Consider the following 27243-nt stretch of genomic DNA (forward strand, 5'->3'; position numbering starts at 1 on the left):
ACATTGACCAAGTTCTCCGCCCTGTTGTACTACCGTTCTCATGAGAAAAATCCGGATCCTGTTTCAGGACGATAACACAAGGCCACATACAACGTCTTGCCTTCATCAGATAAGCAGACTTATCACCCATAGAACACTCGTAGACCACCTTGACCGTCAAATTAGAGCACAAGTTAGCCCTTATAGCAAGTGAAGACTGGCGTCGAATCCCCACATCTTCTTCCTATCCCGTCGTCGACTTGGCAGGCCGTGTGCATTGATGCCCGATGTGGACACACGCGATATTGCCTGAAACCTGTGACATTCTGAAGTGTCATGTCTTGACTTCAGTCTTGATGGTTGATCGTCTACTGAACAATGAACCCCAACCTCAAAACCGTCGATACAATACCTACGATACAATGTTCTCATCCTCGGCATTACTTGTAATGACGTTAATTCATGTCTTTTGAGTAAACAAGTATCTTCCATGACATTCGTCCTGTTCTCATTTTAGGAACACTGTTAGTCGTTAACGCTTCTTTTTCTCATCAGTTTAGGCTGTTGCAGTACATATAATGTTTATGTTGTATTTTCTTTTCCAAGTAAGGATAAATGATGCTTAATGGGCGTTTCATATCACAGTCAACAACTATTTCACTCACATCACAGCGGCACAATTGAGTCAATAACCTTGTCCAATCATATGACAGAGTGGCTTGTTTGGTGTGGCTTCTTGAAATGGAAGAATTGAAATGATTATTAATAAATTAATAATGTGTTACAGGCATGGTTTCGCTCCTGCTCACGTCTCTACGTCAAAAACATGACTTTGGTCACGAAATACTCGTTAATTATACGTTAATTATATGTTTCTCATCTAAAGATTTTCACCGAGAAAATAAATGTTTAGCCGCGACGTTACGAAGTTTTAGCCATGGTCAAAGGGAGACAATTCAATCTATTTTAATTCCATTGGGTAACGCTATGGTCATTGTAGCACAATGAATATCATTGTTACTGCAGTGCCGATTTACCCAATTTGGCATAAGCCCATATCACATTAAATCAAAAACGACGGTACAATATATTTTTTTATGATGGCAAGTGCAGACGACATGACGTATGCTTTAGGATTTACCGATCTAAAGCCTGGACCTGTTTGTTTGCCACTCAGCAATATTCCATCTATATGACGGCCGTCTGTAAATAATCGAGTCTGGACCAGACAATCCAGTAATTGACATGAGCATCGATCTACGCAACTGGGATATGATGACATGCATCAACCAAGTCAGCAAGCCTGTCAGTGACCACCCGATCCCGTACGTCCTCTCTTACAAGCATAGTCAGTCGCCTCTTGAGACAGGCATTGATTGCGGAAAGGCAATTCTAACCCGGATCTTCACCCGTCTAAATCCTTGCGGTTAGTAGCAGTTAACAGCAGTAAGGTCGTCTTTACTTATTTTTGTGTTTCTCATCTCCAAGGTTTTCCTAGAGGGGCGAGCGGGCGGGAAGAAAAGGTTCATTATTGCAGAATACTTATTTGAGGCTTTGACGAACTATACCAAATATTTAGACATATGTCTGGTCGGCTATTATGTTTTAGGAATATTTTTTTTATTCATTAAATAAGAATGACCTTATCTTGTTAGGTTTAAATTTTACGACAAAGAAATATTATTTCCTTAGTGAAGAAAGATATATTTTAAAAGCATTCGCAAATTCCAGAACTATTTTATTTTATAAGCATAGAATTAAACTGAGTTTTATGCAAATATGCATTAGAATGTATTGAACGTTCTGGAGATAAGACAGTAAATCGAAGCATGCACTGGTGTATATTTGTAATAGTGGTATTTGCCCGATACGGTTGGCTACCCTATCAGTTTCATCTATATTTATATGAAGTATGAAATGACAAACTATACGTACGTATAGATGGAATCATTGTTAATGTTACCAAATTGGATCATTGCAAGTGAACCAGCTTGGGATGTGTTTGTGTTGGTTTGAACCGACCTTTTCTGGTACAAAGTCACTTTTACTCGGAGTTTTTCAAAAGTGGTAGTAACTTACGTCCACTTAAACGACAAAGGCTGCACAACCCCGAACTTTATAAATAACATAGATGACCGTCTATGTGATTGCAATTGTAGCAGGTTTTCGTGACAATTACTTTATCAAATATCAGGAGGTAGGGGGAGACGAGAAACACAAAAATAAGTAAGGACGCTTACGACACGTATCAGGTACAGAGGTCTTAATCTAACCAGGAATACTGCAATGTAATTGATGAATTTCAAGCAAGAATGAAACAAACACTTCAGAACAGAACAAACACACACTTTATAAAGCCTATAACAAAACATTGATAGAAGTAACAAAAAAATATATTTTATTGCAATGTACTTTGTATCACATGCCCAAAATTGTTTATTTAAATTTATGGATACTTAAGACTGATTTGTCAAATTGTAATAAAACAGGATCGTTGTTCTAAAAAGTTCTAAACTATTTCTATAATTCATATCAATATTAACAGTTCATCTAGCACAAGAATAATTTCTTGATCCATCTGAAGACACACGAGCAGCAGGCTGCAACAAATGATTGTGTCTGCACAGACACCATAGAGGGCTGAGGGCGTTCTGTGTCATCAAGGTCACTCAGATCAATCTCCACAAAGTCAGCTGTGATGACAATGGGAACATAGGCTGGCTGAGGGGATGGGTCAGAGAGGGGGATCTCGGTTATGGGCAGGGATGTCAGGGGGGTGGACCAAAACTCAGATTCAACCCTAGGGTGCTTGAAAGTAAAGAGACAGGCAACTTAACGATTAACTCTCCGCAAAAGCAAAATTGATGAATAGTACACAAACTGAGGTTCCAACGATCCGAAAAAGGAGAAAAACAAAAGACACTTTATGGCAGGTATCCACTGTTAGATATTATTATTATTATTATTATTATTATTATTATTATTATTAGATGTGTGCAATTACAGAAACAGTAGATTTAACAAAAGAAGTTAATATTAGTAGCTACAGAAAGGGTGTTAGAAAGTGCAAGTTTAATGTCGTAGGTCTTTGAATGCCTGTAACTCGAACAAGAATACCAAATACAATTGATGCGAAACAGCCTACGGTTGGTTATAAGAGTAAATTATTGTGGCCCCCTGATATCTACAATATTGGCAATATTGCTGCTACAAGACGTGCTCATAGAAATAATGTCGGTACAAAATGGCTACCGTGGGTTCCTAGACAGGCCTAATGATAAACAAGAGTTTGCCACTAACGTGGCTATATCCCCCGTCACTGTTGCAGAATTTATGACATAATTAGATCTAAACAAACCCTAACTTTTTTTAACCGAGGTGGAACTTGTCATAGAAATTGTAAAAAAAAGAAGAGTTTGGAACCTAAGTCCATCTTGTTCAACAACACAAAATCAACAAAATGAAATACAGTTTTGGAAATGATAAGGAAATGTGGGTATCTTTGTGGGTAGCATCGGTAATGGTGACGAAGTTTTGATAAGTCACTTGCTTGGTAATTGTACGATTTTCGTTTACACTATGGAAACGTAAAAAATAAAAATTTCTAGAATTTCTAAATAGCAAAAGGCACCAGTTCAGCATGTACTTGACAAACCTGCAAAGTTTCATTAAAAAATATTGAACGGTTTCTGAGTTATGCTCCGGAAACGAAACGTGACGGACGGACGGAGCCCGTTTCTATTTCCCCGCCAACTTTGCTGGGCGGGGGATAATAAGATTTGCTAAGTATAATAAGCAAATCGCCTGTGAAAAAAACAGAGCAAGCGTGCCCCCGTGGTGACCTACTGGATTTGGGAAGGAATGGTCCATTTGGGAAACAGCCAGGCTGGGTGGAGGAGTCTTTGGCTTGACTAGTTCATCGTGAGCTGAGGCAAAAACGCAACATTGTAGCTCAGTGCATTCATGCTAAACGTGTTTTCTATTACTCACCTGTCATATGATTTATTGTTTTAATCACACCTTACAATCCATCACACGCAACGTGAGCAATACATTGAGTAATGGCAACTGGAAATATGAAATATGCATTTTTTAAAGTTTGTGAATGAAAAACGGGATAGCCTTTATCCAGACTAAGGTGAGAAATGAATTAAATAGAAAACAAAGATTAACCTAGAATGTTGTATACGTATCACAGCTCTGGTAGAAGAAATTCTAAACAAAACGTTTACATAAAAAGACTCATAACAAAACCGTGGGTTTACATCCAAGCAGATTATGAATAAATAGCAAAATCAAAGAATCTAAAAGCCAAATTCAATACCTTGGTAATACACGCTTGCTACATTCGCAAACATGATTCACCAAAACGGGATAAACTGTCAGAAAGCAAAATGCAGCGGAGAGTAAGATTATTGAAGTAGTGAAGTCAACAACAAAATGGCGTCGTTTGAACTGACAATGTCACCATGGAGACTTGATCTCGCGAGAGTAAAGGAAATCGCGTTTTTGGTGGTTCTCGGATGTCTTGGCGCTTCGAAACACTTGCGCAAAACCGTCGCCAAGTCGCTTGTCTTCGACTTTCCATTTCTGTTTCGGTCGACCTTTATAATTGAGGACCACAAAGTTTACCATCAGGTCACAATACAATACAGTTTTGGACATTTTGTTGGAAGACATACGGCGAAACTGAGCTGCCAGCTCCTCTCTGTGATCTATCATCTCTACATGCAATGTCATTGAATAAGGCAAAAGATGTTGCGAGATTTCAATATTTGTTTAGTAGAGACCGCCTGAGGCGGCGCACTTTATAGCAACCGCTTGTTTACGAAAGTATTTTCATTTTCAATAAATTAAACAAACATAATATTATTTTTTTCGATTCAATAATTTTAATTATTATACACAGGCATGCAGTCCAATATGTAGCCTATTTGTTTATTGACGCTGCAGACATCAGAACACTATCTAACGTGGGACATCTTTGTATTTAATCAATTAGGTTTGTAGACTCCGGTTTGTCAATTACGGGTATTGCTTTTACATTTTTAGTTGCAGTTATTCTCCACACAACAACGTCGAGATAGTGAGCACTTTCACATACATTTTTCAGTGATGAGAAATAAAAGACATATTTGGAAGGATGTACAAGTTTCCATATTTCAGTCACTCGGTGTCGTGTATGTAGGTATGCTGGACTTTCCAAACTTGTGGGAAAACATTCATCTGACACGCCTATATAACTGAAAGATTGTTAAGTGCTGCCTAACCTAAACCTAACTCACGCACTAACTGTACATGTCATACAGATGGTTATTTTCAACCCTTTATGATTTGTTTAATCATAATGGACTTAATGAGCCCATTGTAAGATTTCGAGCATGTCACAAACAAACAATCACGTCGAATATATTGATTATACCAGGTGTAGGATGTACAGCTTTCCATATTTCAGTCACTCAGTGTCGTGCACGGAAGTAAGAAGTTAGAAGCTAGACTTTGGGAATAAACATTCACCTGGCACTGACGTGCCGCCTTTCAACTGAGATATTGTTAAAGGCAATGTTAACCCAACTAGCTCGCTTGCTCACTCTACCTGTAGACAAAGAAGGTTCTTTTCAACCTGGGGGGCACGGGTGGCCCAGTCGTCTAAGGCGCCGCGATTCGCTGTGCAGAGTTGCGTCCCATGGACACGCCAGAAAACTATGATTGTGGGGTTCGAATCCCGGTTTTTCCCGATTATGTTTCTAGGTTTGTCAGCACCATACCCGTGCTCGTGGGTTTCACCGAAGTGGTAAACGTCTGAGACCTGCATCACTTCGGGCTTTCCTCCCATATTAAGCTGATACGCCGCGATATAACTGGAATACTGTTAAAAGCAGCGTTAAACACAACTCACTCACACTTTTCAACCCGTAATCATTTCTTTGTAACATTTTTGTGGTGTTGACCAAACGTCTTCCATGTTGTACAAACACATGTTTACAGATAAATAAACAATTGTGAAATGCTAAAATGACCGATGACAATATCACAAAGCTCACAATTCAAATCCCTTCCAGGATTAAAGCCAATTCCTTTTACGGCTTTCGGATAAATATTCTTAATAATGATTTGATATTAGCCAATGATATGATTGTTGAGAAGGAGGCATCGACATAATACAAAAGAACAAAGAGCGTCTATAACGATCTAAATTTCGGCTGATATGTAGCAATCGGAACACACTCAAAACGAAGTCTTCCGAAGGTAGGGACGACAGTGAAATCTACAAGCTGCCAACAGAGAGCGCTGACATAATCAGTCATTTTTGTCCAGACTTGTCTGAAATAGCCGAATCTAAACTGGTTCCACAGTTGGTACGCGACGCAAGCTTAGGACGATTTAGTGTAGGTAGACATATAAGAAATCTAGACAAGACGGGTCGCTATGACGTCATTAGGCAATATTGTGACGTCACGCCATTGTCTGACATTGTCTCAGCTAGCTACAGCAGCACTGCAGTACACTCTTCATTTATCGAGATTATCGAAGCATTATGCCAGTCACCAGACGTCTGACCGTGTCCGAGTGTGAAGGGTTTGATTCCGAGGTAGCGGAGTGTTTTTCACGTACAGAACTGATAGGTATGTGCCGTTATATATAATGCCAGAATTTAACTTCAAAGAGGGTTTAAGAATCAACCACTGTATATCCACCACTTCCTTATATTAATTTTATATGAGATATTTGATTTACACTTGCCAAAAGGGTGGTGATTCTATACTAAATCCGGTTATTGCTATTTCAGAGTTTCATGATTCGGTTCCCAAACACGTCACAGTAAAACCAAGACCAGTGGCAAGGCGTCTGACCGTGTCCGAGTGTGAGGGCTTTGATTCCGAGGTAGCGGAGTGTTTTTCACGTACAGAACCGACAGGTATGTGTGCCGTTCGTACGTTTAACTTTCGTATCCCTGCAACTTCATTTGAAACAATAGTTTCTGTATCAACTTATTTTTCTTTCACTTATTTAATACAGTAAATGCATATGTGCTGATGTTAGACCTACCATTGAGTTAATTATAGACTAAATACCATAATTGTGCTTTCAGAGTTCCATGATTTGGTTCCCAGACACGTCACAATAAAACCAAGACCTATTCGTCCCGAGCCACCATTCCAATGGGACTGTAGTAAAAACGAAAAACAAGCCAAGGAGCACGAGCTCCACGTTCAGCTGACGGCGGTCCTGGTTGAGGTGGACATTCTCCGGGCTGACCTACGAGATGCACGACTCCGTTCCCAATGTCTGAAACTGAAGAACCAACATCTTCAGAGACAAGCCAGACAACTCTCGGAGGAGAAAGTCTCCCTCGGGGAGCAGGTGGATCGCTTGGTGAAGGAGGTGGACATGTTGAGAGGTGAAAGACTGCGTGTACATTCAGGAGAGGGAGAGGGTGTTGGACTTGTTCAGAGGTCAGGGGCTACACAGACCACGTGTTTTGACCACATTATCCAATCAAAGAATGGAATGCCTCGTGAACAAGACAATAGGTCAACAAGACATCATGAACTCTCTCAAAGTAGTCTGTCATCAAAGAAACGTATGTCATCAAGCACAACCAATTTAATAGAAAACTGTAATCAGAAACAAAATGTACAAAAGTCAAAATCTTTTTTTGGTCGTTTTACAAAACTGTTCAGAAGAAACAAATGTTAATGTAATTCAATCCTTCCTTTTATAAACCAAATATCAATTATATGTTCAACCCCAAAGCAATGTCTTCGTTATTTGTTCACACTTTTTGTTTGAGAGACCGATTTATACAAGCGATATACATAACTACCATATTAACATAATGACAACGGTTCACCGTCCATTCTTGGGTGAGTAAGAAGGGTTTGACGCCACATTTAGCAGTATTGTGTGTAGGGACACACTGGGGCTTAACGTGTATTATATGCACGGATAATCAAACCCGAGACTTTAGCGTGAAGAGCGTAACCACTATGTTACTCTATTAATTACTCTTATCCACTCAGGACATAAATGTGTCAGATTACGTTTGATTAGTCTCTCATTCATTATGGAAAGAAAAACTAACATCCCAGTAACCCTCAACCACGTGGGTATGTTTTGTCGTTTGTTTGTTGCTTAACACCGCACTCAGAGATATTCCAGCTATATGACGGCGATCTGTACGTAATCAAGTCTGGACCAGATAATCCAGTGATTGACAACATGAGCATCGATCCACGCAATTGGGTTGGTTGGTTGGTTGGTTTGTTGTTTAACGCCGCACTCAGCAATATTCCAGCTATATGACGGCGGTCTGTAAATAATCGAGTCTGGACCAGACAATCCAGTGATTAATATCATGAGCATCGATCCACGCAATTGGGATCGATGACATGCATCAACCAAGTCAGCGAACCTGACCACCCGATCCCGCTAGTCGCCTCTTACGACAAGCATAGTCGCCTTTTACAGCAAGCATGGGTTGCTGAAGACCTATTCTACCCCAGATCTTCACGGGTCACGTTGGTATGTAAGTGATTGTCTAAATCGTGGTTTCTCTATTGTCAATAAAGGTAAAAACAAAAACAACATTTATGATAAGTCGAGATATATCGTCAAGTACGTAGCCTTCGTGCATCCGAGAATCCATTGCTGCATTGGGCATCTATATAACGTATCCGCTGCATCATGTAGAACTTCAGGCCTGGACACAGAAGGAGATAACTGCTATAGACAAAGATGGTCCTCAGTTAGTGTCGTGTTATGCTCAACGCACTCACGTGTTATTCTAGTCTGAATGGGGGCGCGGGGGGCGTAGTTGTCTAAGGTGCCTCACTTGGTTGTGTAGAGTTGCACCATTAGGTGTGCAAGAAACCTATGATCGTGGGTTCGAATCCCACATTCGTCCTATTTATGTTTCTATATTTTTATGTTTCTACATGTGCTTGTGCATGGGTTTCATCTAAGTGGTTAACGTCTAAAACATGCATCACTTTGGGCTTTCCTCCCACATTAAGTTGACATGCCGTGATACATCTTCCCGAGGCAAGTGAGTTAACTGACTATAAAAGTCAGTGATTGACATCATGAGCATCGATTCACGCAATTGGGATCGATTATATGTATCAATCAAGTCAGCGAGCCTCACCACCCGATCCCGTTAGTCGCCTTTTACGGCAAGTATGGGTTGCTGAAGACCTATTCTCCAACTTAGTAGCTATTTATTCTCAGCAGGTATTTCAAGTTTAGTTATCGGATGTCCGTCTATGCGTGGTTCAGACTTCACAGCTTTTTGCACCGGCAAACAATTAAGTGCTGTCGTATATATGGATGAATAGCATGTCTGACTCTGATGGCGTTTATCCCGTATCAGAACATACAGGATACTTTGAGTGATCATCATACCTAACAAATAAATCGCAAACTACCTGCATGTGTCGACCTCCATATGGATTTGATATTAATGTCTATATTGGTTCCATGCTTTAATCGGTCATAATGTATGTGGCACTGTTAACACCATCGGTTCCAGATGACATTTCCGGGTATGAAATACTCAAGAACAGCCGCAAATATGAGAATTAATGATCATAGTTAAAATCATAGTACATGTGACAGAATCGATGAGCCTATGGTAACACCCGTCTTCTGCTAAAAATTGTGTTCGTATTGATTTCAACAGCATACGTGTGTACAAACTTCGAATGTAATTTATCTTCCTTGCAAATCTCTCCTTATGTACAGCAGTATAAAGTATCAATGTGCTCTGTTGACGAGTTCTATAGTTGATGCATCTGTTGCATTTACATATCCACGAACTATTTGAGGACGCGCAACCACGCTGTGTAACCATCCAAATGAAATGGTTGAAGTGATTCTTCTTTGTGGTATATCGATGACTTCAATTTGAGTGAGTATCTCTTAACCTGTTTTAGGCATATTTCAGCCTTATCATGGTGGAGGGGTGTGCGATAGGGGGATGGGGTGGGGGTGTATGTGTGTGAGAGTGTGTGTGTTATGGGGGGGGGGGGGGGGGGGGGGGGGTGTTGAGTGGTATGCGGGCACAGAGAATAGGCTTCACGAATTACACCCTCGTAGGAAAGTTGTCGTTATGACAGTGATGCTTCTCATACTTCCTGAAGTTCGTGTACAGTTCAAGTGATCTCTCTCGTGTTATTCTGCAGCTTTACCATATTCTCTCTATTATTCAGTGATTCTCCGTTAATCCAGACTGAATCGTGCGAAGTGAAATCTTCCGAATTAACAAATAACCGGTTTAACTAATGACGGATCCACACGTACTGGTATCGCTTCAAATAAATATCCATGGACTTTCCCAACAGCAGTTAGCATAATTTCGGATTAACGGGGTTCCACTTTAACACATAACTCTATATCTGCAGCCGTGGGTAAGCCTAATGTTAAAGCGTTTTCTTGTTATTCCGTAGACCGGGGTCCTATTCCTCACATGGGTACATTGTATAAAGACCAATTTAGTGTTCCCCATGCGGTTGTGATATGGCAAATTGCTAAATGTGACATGAAGTTCTAATTATTCGTAGCCTTATTTACTTCTGAGTAACCTATCTAAAAAGGTTACTATCTTTCACCGACCTCAGATCACGCAGACATGCATGTGGTAGACATGGGGGAAGTCATCAAGAGAATATACCAGTCCTGTTGAAATAAATTCGTGATTCAGTGCATCCTCAACTATCCGGGGAATTATATCTCCATGCCATTATGATAAATACCATTCCCCACCATTTGCATATAGCTCCGTTTCTGATAAGACGTCATCTTCTCCATCGCTAACTCATGAGAGTTGGACTTCTTTGCCATCGGGTGTCCCAGTTGTCCAGGGCGCAGCAAGTCGCTGTGCGGAGTTGCGTCCCTTGGGCACGCCAGAAACTTATGTTCGTGGGTTCGAATCATGATTGGCCCGATTATGTTTATAGGTTTGTCAGCACCATACCTGTGCTCATGGATTTCACCAAAGTGGAACGTCTCTGAGATATGCATCACTTCGGGCTTTCCTCCCACATTAAGCTGATACGCCGTGACATAACTGGAAAACTGTTCAAAGCGGCGTTAAACCCAAATCACTCACTTTTAGTACTGGGTTAGTTTATGGAGTGCAAGCTGACTATCCACAAAGTACAGATTGGTTCTTCCACTGTAGTCAACTGTATGGGGGTTAGTTGACTCATCACACAGTGAACAACTTCCCATTAGAGTGCAGCACATCCAGATTACACAGGGAACTCCTATCTTCATTTCCCGAAAACAGTAAAGTTTAACTCACGCGTGAGAACTATGATAACACGGAGTTTAACCAAAGATAATTAATTGTGTCTAAATTGTATTTACACTAGAATTATGATTCCTCGTAGTATAGTGTTAAGACAATAGGACCAAGTAACTAATGTTCAACACTAACAAACTGTGACCACGGGATCATGTAACTAATAGGCTACACTAACAATTTGACCACTTTCTAAATGGCATTGTGTATTCATAGCTTTCGGCCATGGGAGCCGTGCCAATTTACACTTGTCAGAGGGGTACTCAAAGTACGTGATCTAGACTACCAGTTGTCGGACTTTCATTTTTGTGGAAGCCTCGGTGGCTGAGTGGGTTAGATCGCTGACTTTGCCTCATTAGGTGCCTCACACTGGCAGTGTGGGTTCGAATCCCGCACGGGTCTCAACCCAAAAAGTACGAGAATCTGTACTTTCCTAAGAAAGTGTTATCCCAAATATAACATTTTCTAAATGGCATTGTGTATTCATATATCAACAAACTCTCGAAACATATGATCAGTCGTAAAAAGTATTTTAAACGGAGTATATCTTCTTTCACGAGATCCTTGCTGAGTGTATATAACTGCATGAACTTAGTAGGTATTATTATTGTTATCATTTTAAGACATGTTAGTTGTTTAAAAAAATCAACTGTATTTAATATTCAACCTATATCAGTATGGCAAGATTTGTTTTTTATAAATAAATTAGTGTTACCAAATAAATACTATGTGTTAACTGAGATAAATAATAAAGTATTATGTATACTCATTTATGTTGCCCTTATATGATTTATAGTAGACCGACGTTATGAATTGTTGTTGGGCCCCAGGGACCAGGTTAGAATGGATTGTAGGAGGCGCTTCTGATCACGTGGTCAGGCTCGGTGACTTGGTTGATTGCGTGACATCGTACCACGACGGCGTAAGACGTTGTTCATAATATCAACCATTGGTTCGTCTGTCCCGGACTCGATTATTTACGAATAGAGATTAGGAAAGTTGACGACACCTTTGTCATCCTAAAACAAGACAAAAACCCAACCCTGCTACTACAACATCTTAACAAACAACACGCCCGAGAACAGTTCACCATCGAAATAGAAAAGAACAACCAACTACCCATCCTAGATGTCCTCGTCTCCAGAAGCCCAACAAACAGAATCCAAACCAGTGTCTGCCGGTGGCCCACCCACACCAAACAGTATATCCACTTCAACTCCCACTACCCCCCTTAGAACTAAGACTGGCATCATCTCCACCCTCACCAAACGACCCATCAACCTTTCTTCTGCTGGCCCCAAACCTGAGATCGAACACCTCCGCCAAGTCTTCGCCCACCTCAACAATTACCCACCCAATCTCGTTGACAAAGTCATCTCCTCTGTACTCAATCCCACACCCAGATCTGCGACCCCTAAACCCGAATCAGCGTCCTTCCGCATCGCCCTCCCGTTCATAGGAAAAGCCTCCCACATCATCAGTCGCCTCCTCAAACAGCAAGCTATTATTGACACCCACTTCACCAGCTCCCACTCCCTCAACACCCTGCTGGAGGCGGTCGGGTAGCCTAGTGGTTAAAGCGTTCACTCGTCACGCCGAAGACCCGGGTTCGATTCCCGACATGGGTACAATGTGCGAAGCCCATTTCTGGTGTCCCCAGCCGTGATATTGCTGGAAAATTGCTAAAAGCGGCGTAAAACCATACTCACTCACTCACTCTGCTAAGAGCCAACGGCAGGAACACAACCAAACCCCAAGAGCCTAAAGGTGTAGTTTACAAAATTGACTGCAACTTTGGAAATCTTACGTAGGTGAAACAACCCGCCCTATCAACACCAGAATCAAAGAGCACAAAACCTCAACCATTCAATCAGACAGTAAATCAGCCATCTCGAACTATATGAGCAACTGTCCTAAACACAACATCAACTGGGACAACGTTCAAATCCTCCCCAACAACTTCATGATTTCACTTAAAGAAAACTAACAGAAGCAGTCCACATCCGCCGCCACAAGCCATCAATCAACACAGATCAAGGGTATATCATCCCTTCCACCTGCTATGAACTCATCAAGCATAAACACTTATCCTGTTTATTTGGCTTCATGTCCCATTGGCTTCTACCTGTGTGTTCTCTGTCCATCGTGTTGTGACAGTATTATCTTTCTGTTGTCAACAGTTACTCATGTTATCCCACTCATGTTTGCTATTGTTGTTACTGTTAATCCTCTACCGTTAATCCTCCACCTACTATATATATTATGTACTTTGTCCCTCATTCAGTCTTGCTTGACAACGGTATATGCATCTATACCGAAACGTCGCTTTTTTCAGTATTAAAGAAGTTGTTATCCATAAAATTGTGTCTACCTTGTAATGTAGTGTACATACCCCAATCCGTGGCTGTTAACTTCACTCATATATGGTATCATAAAATAAAATAAATATCAGTTAGATTATGAGACGATAGATATGTATGTGTACAGATAGGTGAGAACGGAGAGTGACTGGTCAGTTTCGATCAATACACAACTTCGGATATACCGTCGTTCGAATACCTATACCATCACCCATGCAATCAAATGTTCATTTCAATCAATTAACCTGATTTTCCTCTACGGTTATAACGACAATGTATCGCACTAATACAGCTTATTCACATCGCCGTGTATGTATGTTGTGTATGTGTCATTGCTTCTTATTAAGTGACCTTTAATCAGGAATGGTCGAACATTAAATAACCTTTAACACCGGATGGCAACCCAAATGGAAAAAAAACTGTTAACAAAACAGCACTTGGTACGGTTGATATATTACGAACAATTATGTTATCTGTCATTCGCTTATGACTAATACAACACTTAACAATTAGTCTGTCTGTCCGTCTCTGCAACAAAGTAAAAATAAATTCTTCAATTAAAGCATCGTTATTATTTCACAGGTTTATATAATATACTACGTTCCACCGTCAGGCATGAATGGGGAATTTTGATACGTGTTACCAAAGGAATCTCTTAGTGAAAGGAAAATTGAAAGTATTTCTGATAATCGGTATGGCCAGATTTTGCAGTGATTAAAGCCTCCGTGAAATGTTGGTAGCAAACGTACTTTGCCTTTATTGATGTGATTACACCCTAACAAATAATGACACATGCAATGTTAACCATTTCAGCGAAGGAAAGGGGAAAAAATGTATTCAATTTAAGGAAAGGGAACAATGTATGTTATTAACAGGTCTCGAGCGTAAATTGCAAGTGCCCCGCCCACTTTTCCACATGGCCGGAAGTTTTTCATTTCATGCGCATGCGCAAAACGTGAGGTTGGTCGACATAACAGGAAACAGTAAGTTGCATTGGCACCAGTAGTGATGTGAACATTTCAGACTTCGAAGTAAGTTGCTCTGTTGATTTTTATGCATAGTGCATTTTATTTATCTTCATATACACCCAATCAGGAGCGTTGGCCAATCCCTGTCACTTTATTGAGTCGATAAGAAACCTGAGTTATCAATATTAGCTGAACATTTCGGAGTTCAGATTTGACAGCGTTCACAATATGAGAGTGACAGCATCGGAATGGACCATTTCTATGAGCAGGAGTCGGATGTTAGGTTTATCGTATACTTTCATTATCAAGACCATGCCTAATCAAGTTTGAATTAAAACCGGCATTCAATCACCATTGGTTTGAATACTGACAATGAATTTCCATTCGAAATGAAACTCGATTTATGAAAAAGCAATGTGTGTTGCTAGATAACCAATGAAGTTTCGACGTGTTACAAAACTTAAAAGTTCATGTTACTCTAAATTCCTTACAATATTCACGTTGTAGTATAAGTTAAAATCCTCATGTTTAGATTCATAACATTAAAAGTATACACCTTCCACTAAATGATTATTGGATTTTGACATGTGTGACACTGACAAAATGTTTGATGAATCGTGAATGTTACTGGTGTCAAATTCCTCTTCAAATAAAAATGTTTATCTCGCCACAAACGGTCGCCAAAATTTTATTCCTATGAAAACCCCCAACAACAATCAGTTTTCTTATCAAAGTATGTAGATGGTAATGTTATAACATATACATGATATACATGTAGGAAAAAACACTCTATATATATGCATATAGAAATGCCTCAGGGATGTTAAATCTGCTACATGCCTTACTCTAACTGAAATAATGTTCAAAGTGGGGTTAATGTAGCCTGCAACCTTTGGGTATCGCAGTACTTGTTATGTACAAAATGCACTCACTAACACTATGATTATTCATGTTCTCTATATCAGAGGTCATTTGTTTTATCAAACTCTGCATATTTTACTGATGAAAGTTCATTATTTACTCATGCTGAGTGAAACCAGGCCTTGTGCTCAGCTTGATATGGGAGAGAACTCAAGCGTATCACAACATGGTGAAAAATTGTGTATCGAGGCCAGAATTGGACAAAAATAAGCATAAATCTTCTTACTAGAAACTTCAGTGCACAGACAGCCCATGTGAAAATTCTGTTAGTGTAATAATTAATAGGTATTCAATGCACATGTTACATATTTACTGAAAAGTAAGAAAAAAATATTTTAAAAAGTCAATAACAAAATATCAGAAAAGATATTTTGAGATTGAGTCAATTTTTTAGTTTTTATTGGGTGAAAATAATTTGTCAAAAAATGTGAAAAAAATGTTAAAAGGTAACATTAAATATGTAAAAAGCACTCCTTTAATGACATCAGAATGTACTTATCATTTGGCTTCAGACTTGTGAAGAATGTATTGCTAGGTATGGGATCATGGCCAAAATTTGAGGACTATGTCTCATCCGTTAAATATGAATATGCAGACGATCTAGTTCAGGTCAATAGAGAAAGTTTACTTGGTAAACTGCGGGTTGCATCATTGTCCATTAATAGTTGGGGGTAAGACAATATTAAAATGTTGCCAGAACTAGTATCAACATATTAATAAATGCGGACTTACAGTGGAGAGAACATTTCAAGGAAATTGAAATTGTTTTCATAGAGAGCACTTCGGGATGTGTGTCTCACATGAACTACTGGAAATAGCTATTGCTGTGACATGATTAATGCTGTGGTACCACAGAGTCTGAGCATGTAACTATATTATCGTGGGCTCTATATTATCGTGGTATCGGTAAATCTTGTAATCCACACCCCTTGCTGAATGTGTACTTATGCAAATCTAAGCACAATATTTCATCGCTTGATCGAATACAGGACTTGTTGCGGTATGTCACAGCTACTCGTAAGTATACACCTTAACTTTTTTATGATAGTTTCTGGAATGTTTTAAAGTGGAATTACCCCTACCTCCATCTAAATTGATTAGAAAGGAACCCATTTGTTTGGACGAAGTCCCTTGACCCAACCTACGTAGTATGGCTGCTGATTATGGATAATCCCAAACAGGAATTGATGTAAAGTACATATCCCACACGTATCATACCACAAAATATCAATACCACGATAATATAGAGTTGCCTACCCTTGAGTCGCTAATCATGCTAATGACAGGTACTTTGTTTAACAAATTTTGTAAAGGAATCTGAAAATTGATCAATCCTAATTGATCTGTCATAAAAGTATTTTGCATATGTATGACACATTAATAGTTTAGTAAGTGTGTGCCATTACATTCCATTATAAATTAATTACCGCAATAATATGGCGTACCATGCTAAACCCAGTTCACGTACTGTACTGGACCATGATACAGCCATTTCAAATTGATTCAGATTGACATTTCCCTGCAGGGGGCTAAAGCAATCTTTGACATAGCTAAAGAAAGAACCTGTGAACCAGTCTTAAGTTTCTAAAAACCTTTGTTAAATATTACATAACTGTCCTTAAAATTTATATCAATGTGATAATTTGGATGTTTTGAGTTCGTGATTGAGTGAAATGTTACTTTTGAATTTTATTTACCAATCTAGGTAAAATACAGGCCTGTTGTTCAGGTTGTTGATGTTTGTAATATACCATGGTATTCTTGACATTATTTAATCAAGATGAGTAATTTGAGTTTTATGCCTTAAGTTTGATGGGGACTGGGAGGTTGGAAAATGAAAACAAATGTAGTTAAAACTACTAACCGTGCTTCACTTGTAAAATATTGTTTATTTTAAGTTTGATCATGTTGATAAGGTAAGTAGTGAGTCAATAACAGTATCATCCAATATATTTTGGTCATGAAAATAGTGTTCCTTTCTGTAATACGTGGATTTGAGATGTGATTGTTCCCTTGAAAACACTGGTATGATCCTGTTTTTGACATGATGACAAATGTGCTACATGTCAATGCTTTCATGCTTTTGGGACAAGTCTGCAGTAGACACGGGTCCATTGACTCCAGTCTAGTACATTTTCTTAGGGACCAGTGGAATTAATTTAATGAAGTTATTTTTTTTAAATGAGGGAACAGGTGGCCCAGTGATCTATGGCACTGCACTTCTCTGTGTAGATTTGCATTCCTTAGGCATGCCAGAATCTGGTTATTAGGAGTTTGATTCCCTCTTTCAACCTGATTATGTTTCTAGGTATGTCAGCACCACACTTGTGCTAGAGGGTTTCATCAAAGTAGTTAAAATCCTAAGCATGTAGATGTATCAATTTCTGCTCTGCTGTGATGTTACTGAAATCTGTTGAAAGCAGCATTAAACCCAACTCACTCACTCATTCTTATTGACCTGAAAATCTAGCCCATTTAAACGAGTGAACCTTATGTGTTAACTAAATTGTGAAACATTATATCAGGTTTATTGAATGATTTGATGAATGTTTGGTGAGGCACAATAGTGAAAACGTATATTCTGTACCAGCAAGTTAAAAGAAAAAGACATACCTAAGATTATGGAAGAGAATATATCATGGATGTCAACTTCTTTATTATGAGGAACTAAACGTTTATGAGTATATGCTTACTCCTTCATCAGCATGATCAGGTGATGACGAGGTAAGCATATACTCCAAAACGTTGTGTTCCTCATAATAAAGAAGTTGACATCCATATATTCTCTTCCTTACGTGAATCAATTCTAGATGCCTTGATACCTCAGATTGCCACTGCTGTAACCATTGTTTTAGGAATGTATGTAAGGGTCTTTGTTCAATATTTAAGATGGTGTGTTTAGAGATTTTGACATTTTGTGACATTGAAAAAAATTGAGACATTGACACACTCATTATCCGTCGCCTGTCCACAGATGAAGACATGGAATACTAGATAAGTGCAGACTGCTATTTATTTCTGTATTGTTGATAATACAAAATTATTAATATAAGACACGTTGATCAGTTTGAAAGAACTACCTAGGTATGCACAATAAAAATCTGTCACATCCACAGTCACACCAATATAAATTTGAATTTGATTTGCCAAAATACAAACAAACAGTGTTAATAACTGTTGGCTGATTTTAATCAGTCGTGGCTGAGTTATCAGGGATTTATCTAGACCTGCGGAGAGGCTGATATTAGTCCCCAGGTCTGCAGCAAATGTGAGTAAAATCTCCCAAATTGGAATAGAAAACTTGCAAATTGATAATGTTGAGACGGTTATCATGGTTATGCTAATGTTATGGCTTTGTAGAAATTACTAAAATTGCACTGATACAGGACCGAAAAAGATCATTTAATACTCTGTCTTGCATGTTGACATACAAGGTTAAATTCTTCTAAATTTAGGAAAATCAAAACATAAAAAAATCCAAATATGAAACAAAATAATTAGTTTTTTCCCTACAGTGCTAGGGAACAGTGGATGGATTGCTACAGTGGATGGATTGATGAAGGACAGAGCTGTTTCTTCTGTTTTACTTTGTTGTCTGTATTCAGTTATGGGAATAGACAAAATATTTTTTCTTTATGCACTGTAAGACTTATTAGTTGATGTAATTGAAACTATCAAAATGGAGCAATGAGTTTGCTGTAAAACCAAGTTGTCCAAGGACCCATGTGAGGCCAGAGAGAAATATTGATTACAACATTGTAAAAGTTGGATGCTATTGTCATGATTTTTATGAACATGATGAATGTGATACTTGTGTGTAATATTTCAGTGATGTAAAACAAATTGACTATTTCATTTGCATATTCCCTTTAGTAGCAACCATGCTTGTTGTAAGAGAATTGGATTAAACTGGTTTGTCTGGTCCAAACTTGACTATTTAAAGACGTGTAGCTGGAATATTTGTGAGTGTGGCGTTAAAACAACAAACAAAGCCTATTCCCTTTAAACGATATGTGCTATGTATGTTTTATAAAAGCAGTTATAATTATTACTGAAATATGAACATGCTGTAAGAGTTACACATATAGACATGATAGAAGAAAAAAGGAAAATAGATGGAGGCATATATTATTTCAGCCTACGTTCCCTAACAAGTTCTAAAAAGTGCTTAACACGAAAAACATGAGATAGGATCAGAGCCAATTTTTGCTAACTGGAAATGTGAAATGCATAAGTAATTTTGTATGGCTTAAACATGTTAAATGCAGGGAAGGAACTATTTTTTTGCCAATCGGACATTTGCATTTTGGTAACGTCAACCTCATATCATTTAAGTGAGTTAGTGGAAAAGGGTGATTTTCCGAACTTCAAGTGGAACTTCATGAAGAAATCTGTCACCCATCATGATGATTATGATATTTTTACTACATACTGTTATCTACATTTCCTAAGAAAATCAACATGGGTCAAAGTCATGCTCATGTTCAAATATTTGAAAAATTCTTCCTGAACTTCGTCAAGGTCAGTCTTTGTGACATATTTTGTCCTTGCCTATGCATTTAGTGTTGTTAATGTTCTGAACAGTCTGGAATGAACTGTCGAACACAAACTCATCTGATAGCTTTTGAAACTTGTTATTAACAAAATGGTATCCTTATTTCTCTGCCTATGCAGGTGGAAAAAATGGCCCTTGTCATACATTGTCCTTTATACATTATCATTATGGGCTAACCATGCCAACAAGTTTAATGAAGAGTTGTCATGAGTTGATTGTTTGCATATTATGTGTGCTTTGGACAGTTAGTGTTGTATTTATATTGATAGCCCATGTCTCATGTTTGCAGATTACTATCAGTTGACTGTTGTAGTGTACATGATAATCACTGTCACTTATCATATGTCTACAGAGTATTTGCTTCCTGGTATACTGCTTTGTACTAGATCAGGTACAGGCTGAGGTTAGATGTAGCATGGCTGATTTCTACTTGGATAACATTACTGTCATGAAACAGTAGATATGGTAAATCACTAGACCAAATACAGGTATGGAATTAAACCAAGAACGTGTACCGGTCTGCATAGTGATAGCATATAGCAATACCCTCTCAAGCATTGTCAAATGTTAAAATTTTACTAGCCCTTTAATAGGATACCTTACATTAACAAAACTGGTCATGGCTGGTGGGCCAGTGCTAATTTCAATGCCTGAAATAGAATTGTTGTTTGCCCATGGTCATGAGAGCTGATCCACCGCTAAGGCCTACTCATAATTATTTTGGTCCTGTTTCCATTCAAGACCCCTTTATTGCCTTTATTGTAGGGCTGGTGATTTAGATCGATAATCGTAATTATCATCGATGGAAGAAGGTTGTGACGATTATCGATATGAATATAATGCTATCGATAATGACATGTATTTTTTCGACAAATAAAAGTTTTTACTGCAACACATTTGACTTATTTGTTTTGCTGTCCTTGTAATTATCGCTAGATATAAACAGATTCACCCTAACATACAGTTTTCTCACCTTCGCTTTATGTTTAATCGCAAATAAAAACCAAATGTTTCAAAAAGTAAAAAGTTGTGATTTGAATCGAACGACGACGCCATTACTTGTTGTTAGTGGGTAATTACAAATTTAGTCACTGGCATCTTAATCATGTTAATGCGGAGTCAGGATTTTAGAAAATATGTATATTTTCGAAATAGTATGAAGTATCATGATTGAAATAGGTTTCATAATATTTTATTTCTTATAAAGAATTCTTCCCATTCTATTTCATAAAATTTCAAATTTTATGTCTATTTGGTAACTACGTACTCCAGTCTGTTTTGTTTTTTTCAATGATCATAGTTTTCGTTTTTCCCGGTGCTCTCCACTCACAGCCCACGTGAGGTCCATATGGGGTTTGACATTTTTACGATATGGCAGCAAAATTTCATAATTTCCCCGTTATAATCGCACAATGTTTGTTTAATATCAGTCTGCAACCCAATCTGTGCCCCACCACGAAAACAATGACGTAGCACTCACCTGACCTATTACGTATCACACCTGCGAACCTAGTACAACCTACTACGTAGCACACACCTGTACACACCTGACATTCACAATGGCGGAATATTTGATGATTTTTTATCTGAATAGTTTCGTGAATACTGTACATAAATGACAAACGACTATATCAGGTGAAATTACATTTAATTTCTCAATTATTCTTACTTTATACAAATAATAATTGTCTTTGACGACATGAATCTTAAACTCAGATTATTCATCGCTAAAAATGCAATGTAACGTGCGTATTGTTGAAACACTGAGTCTCCGGAGAAGTGAATTGCCATTTTTCTGTAATGTCATTTTACCAAAATAGAATTCTTCGATATTTATCGATTATTGATCGATATGTGATCACCGATAATCGATCTGAGTAATCCATATCGATAACCAGCCCTACTTTATTGTACCCTTTTTTTATGTAAAATGTGTCAGTAACCATGGGAACATTTAATAACATATTGCACGAACAGTAGATGATAAGGTACACCACTAGGCCATATAAAATTGTTGTTTGCCAATAGGTAATGCTAATCCACTGCAGCTTTGCTCACATTTATTTTCAATAAAGATCTGAAGACATCCTCACGTCCGGGTCCCGTTAGAACGACCTTTCGTGAACTTTGACCGACCACTGAAATGACTAACAAGAAGTTGACATCGGCCAATAAGCATGATAAGAAAGCAGCTTCCTCAATTTTACGGCGGTTTTAACCTGGCAACTTCCATTTCAGACTATGCTTGAAAAATATGTTGACACAGTTCTCGATAAAATGTTAAAAACTGAACAAACAAACACTCAGGAATGTCTAATATATGATTGAGATTGTATGGCAGTGCTTCCCATGTACTGTGCCTCCCATGTACTGTGCAACGCCTCCTCCGTTCAAATGTTTATCCCACGGAAATGAGAGATAGACGATAATTTTGACGGAATCGGTGCTATGGGCCATAACTGTCGTTCGGAATACCCTGTGTTAACATTTTCAAGGTTGCATGATTAGAAAACACATTCAGACTGTCACTTTCATGATCTGGTAAGTGACGCTTTGATTGGTCAGATGAAAGGTTGTTCTGACTTAAACTGAAATGGGATGTCCATAGATCTTTGTTTAGTGAAAGCGAGAACTAAGATCTGATTTTCATGAGATTGATTTATTTTGGTCTTGGTTTCTTTTACATAAAGATCCAAGACCCCTTTGTTCCCTCTATTGTACCTATTCTTTTGTCAGTAACCATGATAACATTTGATAAAATATACCCTATTGACCAGTGTTGGGATTCCAAGGCACAGAAGGTTCCTAGAAATTCATACTTGTTGCAGTAATGCGATATGCAATGACATCCCTCGCCACAATTTATTTTGGTGAAATAAATAAGATTTTTAATTGTGCCCTTTAAGCACCTCGAGATTATTTTTTCTGTGCTATTATAGCAACTGTGCAATTGGCACACTAGTACAAAGACTTTGGATTCCTGACATGTAGTGCATATTACCAAGAAAGTAGAAAGTATGATTTGATCTGGAAGTAATAGTTCCTGTTTAGTCAAGGCATGTTTGACAGGATACGTACGTTTGTTAGTTGATTAACTCAATCTATCGGGAAGGAATAGTCCCTGCTTAAATCAAGGCATGTTTATAAGCTGATTAAGTCTATGGACGTTACAGAATATGCAATACAGTCAAGTCCTCTTAATCCGACATGGTTTGTTGCATGATTATGTCGGATTAATGAGTATGCAGGAAAAACAAAATTAAGTAGTATCAATGTTTGTGACAAAAAATCAGACAACTACATGATAGATAACAAAACAAACACATTGTAATAAAAAATGAAAAATGAAATATTGATATTGTTATGTTACATTGTTAGCGAAATATGTTTTTGAATCATGCAACCTCTAAAGCTTAACACAAAACTATGGTTACGGGCTGTATGACTAATTCAAACTCATGGGCAGATGACCACGGAGCACGCTGATCACTGTGTCAGATTAACGAGACTGATGAGTGATTTCAATAATTCGTTGCAAAATAGGTGTGTCGGAGTGCGAGACTGTTGGATTAACAGGTCTAAATAGTGCTGATTTAATTGGTTCCTATCATTAGTGTTGAATGAGCCTATTGTCAGATTAATGAGACTTGACTTTAAGTGCATGTGATGTTTGGGATGATGAAGCTGTTGAATAGAATGAAAAACTGGAGCAACTACAACTTCAGAAGCAGCCAGAAATGGTACTGGCCTTTCAAAGTACACATCATAAAAGTTTTTGTATAAAGAGACTTGACAGGAGGGGTACTGGCAGAATTGTTTAAGAAGAAATTCCAGAATACTGGATGCACTTCTTGGGTCCCCTGAGTCACCCTGTAGAGACAGTTTGATGGTTAGAGCTGGACAAGGTATCTAAGTGAATATAGCACTTTGGAATGACCAGTGTTGGGTTGTAGAACTTTATTAGTAGATACTTGTGACTATCTTGAACATATTGAATTGCAATATGCAATTGTCTCTATCATGTCTATAGCACCATACTTTTGTTATCAGTGTTCTGTGCTGACGACTTCTGGATGAATCTTTTGCACACATGTGTTATTTCTAACATCCATAGAATAAGAGAAAGGAGGGAGGCTAAATGGAAAGGAGGATAAATATATAGACTTGAACATGTTGAATTAATAGTGCACTAATGTTAAGCTACAAATTGTGTATTTTCATGGGAAGTTTCTACATACATACTGTTTGAATTTATAAATCACCATTTGGCAAGAAACACAGATGTTGCCACAAGTGTGTCAAAGGTAAAAAATAAGCACACAACAGTGATATACATTTCTAAGTTACAAGAAACTTATTCACTGCAGTAGAGCTCATGTGTATGTGATGCCAATAAATAAAAACCTGTAACGAAATACAGACATGCAAACGGAAGAGGCTACATTTGGTAATTATGCATAGGTTTTAAGTTGTTTTACTGTTGTTGTTATTCAATTTTCATGCATGTTTGTATTTAAGCAACTAAAACAAATTGGGTAATGGTGATTTATTTTGTTATTTTATTTTATGAAAATATGTAGCTTGTTTATTCATAAGAATCAACTTCAATATGTTTTTGTGTAGCATAGCGGGTTTACTCAAAGTGTACACACCGCTTTTTACATTTATACCTCAATAAACGACAAAAATATTGAAATCGGTTCTTAAATGTATATGGACTTCACCTGAAGTGAAACGATGTACATTTTGTGAGTGTGAGTTTAATAGGGCACTACGTATATAGTCAAGTGCATATTATACACAGGAAAGTACGGTATGTGTTTTGTCATCCAAATTAAACTGTCCTTAAAAAGATGACAGCACAGCAAACGGTGCAATTATCAACACATACGGAAGGTAATGACTAAACATGTTTAATGTCAAAGTGCCTGAGTACACAGTGCAGTGGCTGAACCCCTCTACAGCAGTGTGTTATGTAAGGAAGAGGATAGTGAAGGTTTGACTGGCTGGATACTGTAATGTTGAAGTGATGGAGCTGTAGTTATCTCTGTCTAACTGACAGGATGTAGCTACTCAGCCAACACCATGCATACACAGTAGAATGTTGGTGCTTAGCTGTACGTAAAGTTCTTGTTAATTACATAATTACTCATTTCCCATGTAAGTGAGTACAGTGAGTGAAAAGGTTACTTATTACTTTGATGGGATTGATGGTGGACGTATTATCAATTAGTTTGATTTAGACTTTGTCATGATTTTGATGACTTTATGTATCATCATCATCATCATCATCATCATCATCATCGTATATTATTACCAGATTTGAATAAAATCTTTATCACACTGTCCTAGAAAATGAACCAATCTGAAACCCTGCATTACTTACAATTGCTCATAATTTTTAATGTATGGGTAGTCAAGTAGTGTTGTTTAAGTGATTCAATGTTTTATGTTGTTTCAGATTCTCTTGCAACAAGCTTTGTTGTTTGAGGACAGCAACCATGGACAGCATCTTCATATTTCCCTTGAGCAGACGGCCATGATGTTTGTGTCATGGTTCAGTCTGACTGAGAAGCTGGATGCCTCTCTGGTGCGGATGAGAACTAATTCAGTGTCCCGAAGACCTAGACTATTAAACTGGAGATCTGCCATTAAAAAATGTCGACGACAGAAATTGGATAAACAATGAAAATACTGCTGGACGTTAAGTCGTCCTTTTTAGATGGAACTTGAGCTATATACCTACAGTTTTAGTTTTTATGCCTGTTTTGTCTTGTGTTTGTTGAATTTTGTTCTACGATGTGGTTTTCTCGTGAGATTCGTTGGTGTAGAACTTCCGTGAAGCAATGTTTATGCTTGAAGCGGTTCAGTCTGATGAAAGGGTTGGCTTTTGTCATATCCCTCAGTGTTCTGTCCAGTGTGTTCTTCGCCTATCATCTCATGAACTTCGGCATTGTGAAGCGGCATGCAGACCCACCTAAACCCTTGACGATGTGTCGACCTGACAGTACTCTACCAAAGAACGTACCACATGTGCCAAAAGATCATAGCTCAGAAGCTAGTCTCAGACTTGGAACTCGAGTTCTTCTTATGGTTGAGACGCAGTACTCAAAGCAAGGGATTATTATATCCCGGTTGCTTGAGGGCTTGAGAATTGAATACAAAATCGAACCAACAGGTAAAAATCTTCCAACATTGACACATGCAGACAAGGGGAAATTTGCTGTTGTGATATTTGAAAATTATGAAGCTTATGTAAATATGGACAACTGGAACAGACAGTTGTTGGATAAGTACTGTCGGGACTATAATGTGGGTATGATAGGCTTTTTCCCTTCCAAGGATGGAACAATCATTGAGGAAGTGATGGGGTTCCCTCTCAGTGTCCAAAACAATCTGGTGCTTCAAGACTATAAGCTCAACCATTACTCCGATATATGGAGGATCACGAAACCAGGGGATGTGTTTGAAGGACGTCTTCAGACGGATTACTGGACTGTTTTCCATACAAATCACACAACATATGAACCTCTCTCTTTTGCACGTGTGTCGTCAGACAATGGGGAAATTTCAAGGACAGCGAAATCTGTGGTGCCCGTTGTGTATGATGCAGGATTCCATGATGGCATTCGGAGGATTCTTTATGGGTATGGGCTGGGGTTCTGGCTGCATCATTTGATGATGATTGACAGTTTGTCTTTCATTTCCCATGGGAAACTCAGCGTGGGACTGGACAGGTTTATTCAGATTGACATTGATGACATCTTCGTTGGAAAGGAGGGCATCCGGATGAAGGTTGAAGATGTAGTGGTAAGTTCCTGATTGGTTTTCCTTTGCCTACTTATCATGCCAGCCTGTGAGCATGGTGAAGATCTCGGTTAGAATAGCAACCTATACTTGTCATAAGAGGCGACTGATGGGATCGGGTGGTCAGTCTTGCTGACTTTGTTGTTGCATATCATATCCCAAACAAACAGAATTAAAGATATCAAAACTTAGAGCATGCACAGGTGGCTCAGTTGTCGAAGGCACCGCAGTTGCATCCCTTGTGCATGCGAGAATCTGTTATTGTGGTATTCATCCCAGATTTGCTGTGATTATGTTTCTTGGTTTGTCAGCACCATGCTGATGTTGTAGGCTTCGTCAAAGTGATGA

At 38.5% G+C, this 27243-nt stretch overlaps 3 protein-coding genes across 5 annotated transcripts in view; 2 read left to right on the forward strand and 1 right to left on the reverse strand.

The window, feature by feature from the left end:
- Positions 1–404: 404 nt before the first annotated feature.
- Positions 405–4440, reverse strand: LOC124151759. 2 transcript variants are annotated; one of them, XR_006863404.2, is made up of 3 exons: positions 4304–4440; positions 3826–3905; positions 405–714 (listed from the first exon to the last, which is right to left on the reverse strand). XR_006863404.2 is itself a non-coding variant. In XM_046524395.2 (3 exons), exons 1-3 carry the CDS (start codon positions 4335–4337, stop codon positions 2530–2532), a joined length of 372 nt encoding a protein of 123 aa, XP_046380351.1. In that variant the 5' UTR covers positions 4338–4440; the 3' UTR covers positions 1705–2529. The 2 variants fall into 2 exon arrangements, 1 of the variants encoding a protein (XP_046380351.1); XM_046524395.2 differs by lacking the exon at positions 405–714 and adding an exon at positions 1705–2787.
- A 1927-nt stretch (positions 4441–6367) lies between these two features.
- LOC124151739 lies at positions 6368–7859 on the forward strand. Its single transcript, XM_046524344.2, has 3 exons — positions 6368–6605; positions 6770–6898; positions 7073–7859. Exons 1-3 carry the CDS (start codon positions 6518–6520, stop codon positions 7678–7680), a joined length of 825 nt encoding a protein of 274 aa, XP_046380300.2. The 5' UTR covers positions 6368–6517; the 3' UTR covers positions 7681–7859.
- A 6741-nt stretch (positions 7860–14600) lies between these two features.
- LOC124151756 (bifunctional heparan sulfate N-deacetylase/N-sulfotransferase-like) overlaps positions 14601–27243 on the forward strand; it is a 46197-nt gene continuing 33554 nt past the window's right edge. For both annotated transcript variants that reach the window (XM_048392174.1, XM_048392175.1), the window contains exons 1-2: positions 14601–14675; positions 25550–26898. In XM_048392174.1, the coding sequence (XP_048248131.1) occupies positions 25888–26898 (1011 nt within the window). In that variant the 5' untranslated portion in view covers positions 14601–14675; positions 25550–25887. The remainder of the gene's footprint in view (positions 14676–25549; positions 26899–27243) is intronic.

The sequence above is a fragment of the Haliotis rufescens genome, unplaced genomic scaffold, assembly GCF_023055435.1.
Source record: "Haliotis rufescens isolate VD_foot unplaced genomic scaffold, xgHalRufe1.0.p SCAF_11, whole genome shotgun sequence".
Classification (NCBI taxonomy): Eukaryota; Metazoa; Mollusca; class Gastropoda; order Lepetellida; family Haliotidae; genus Haliotis; species Haliotis rufescens.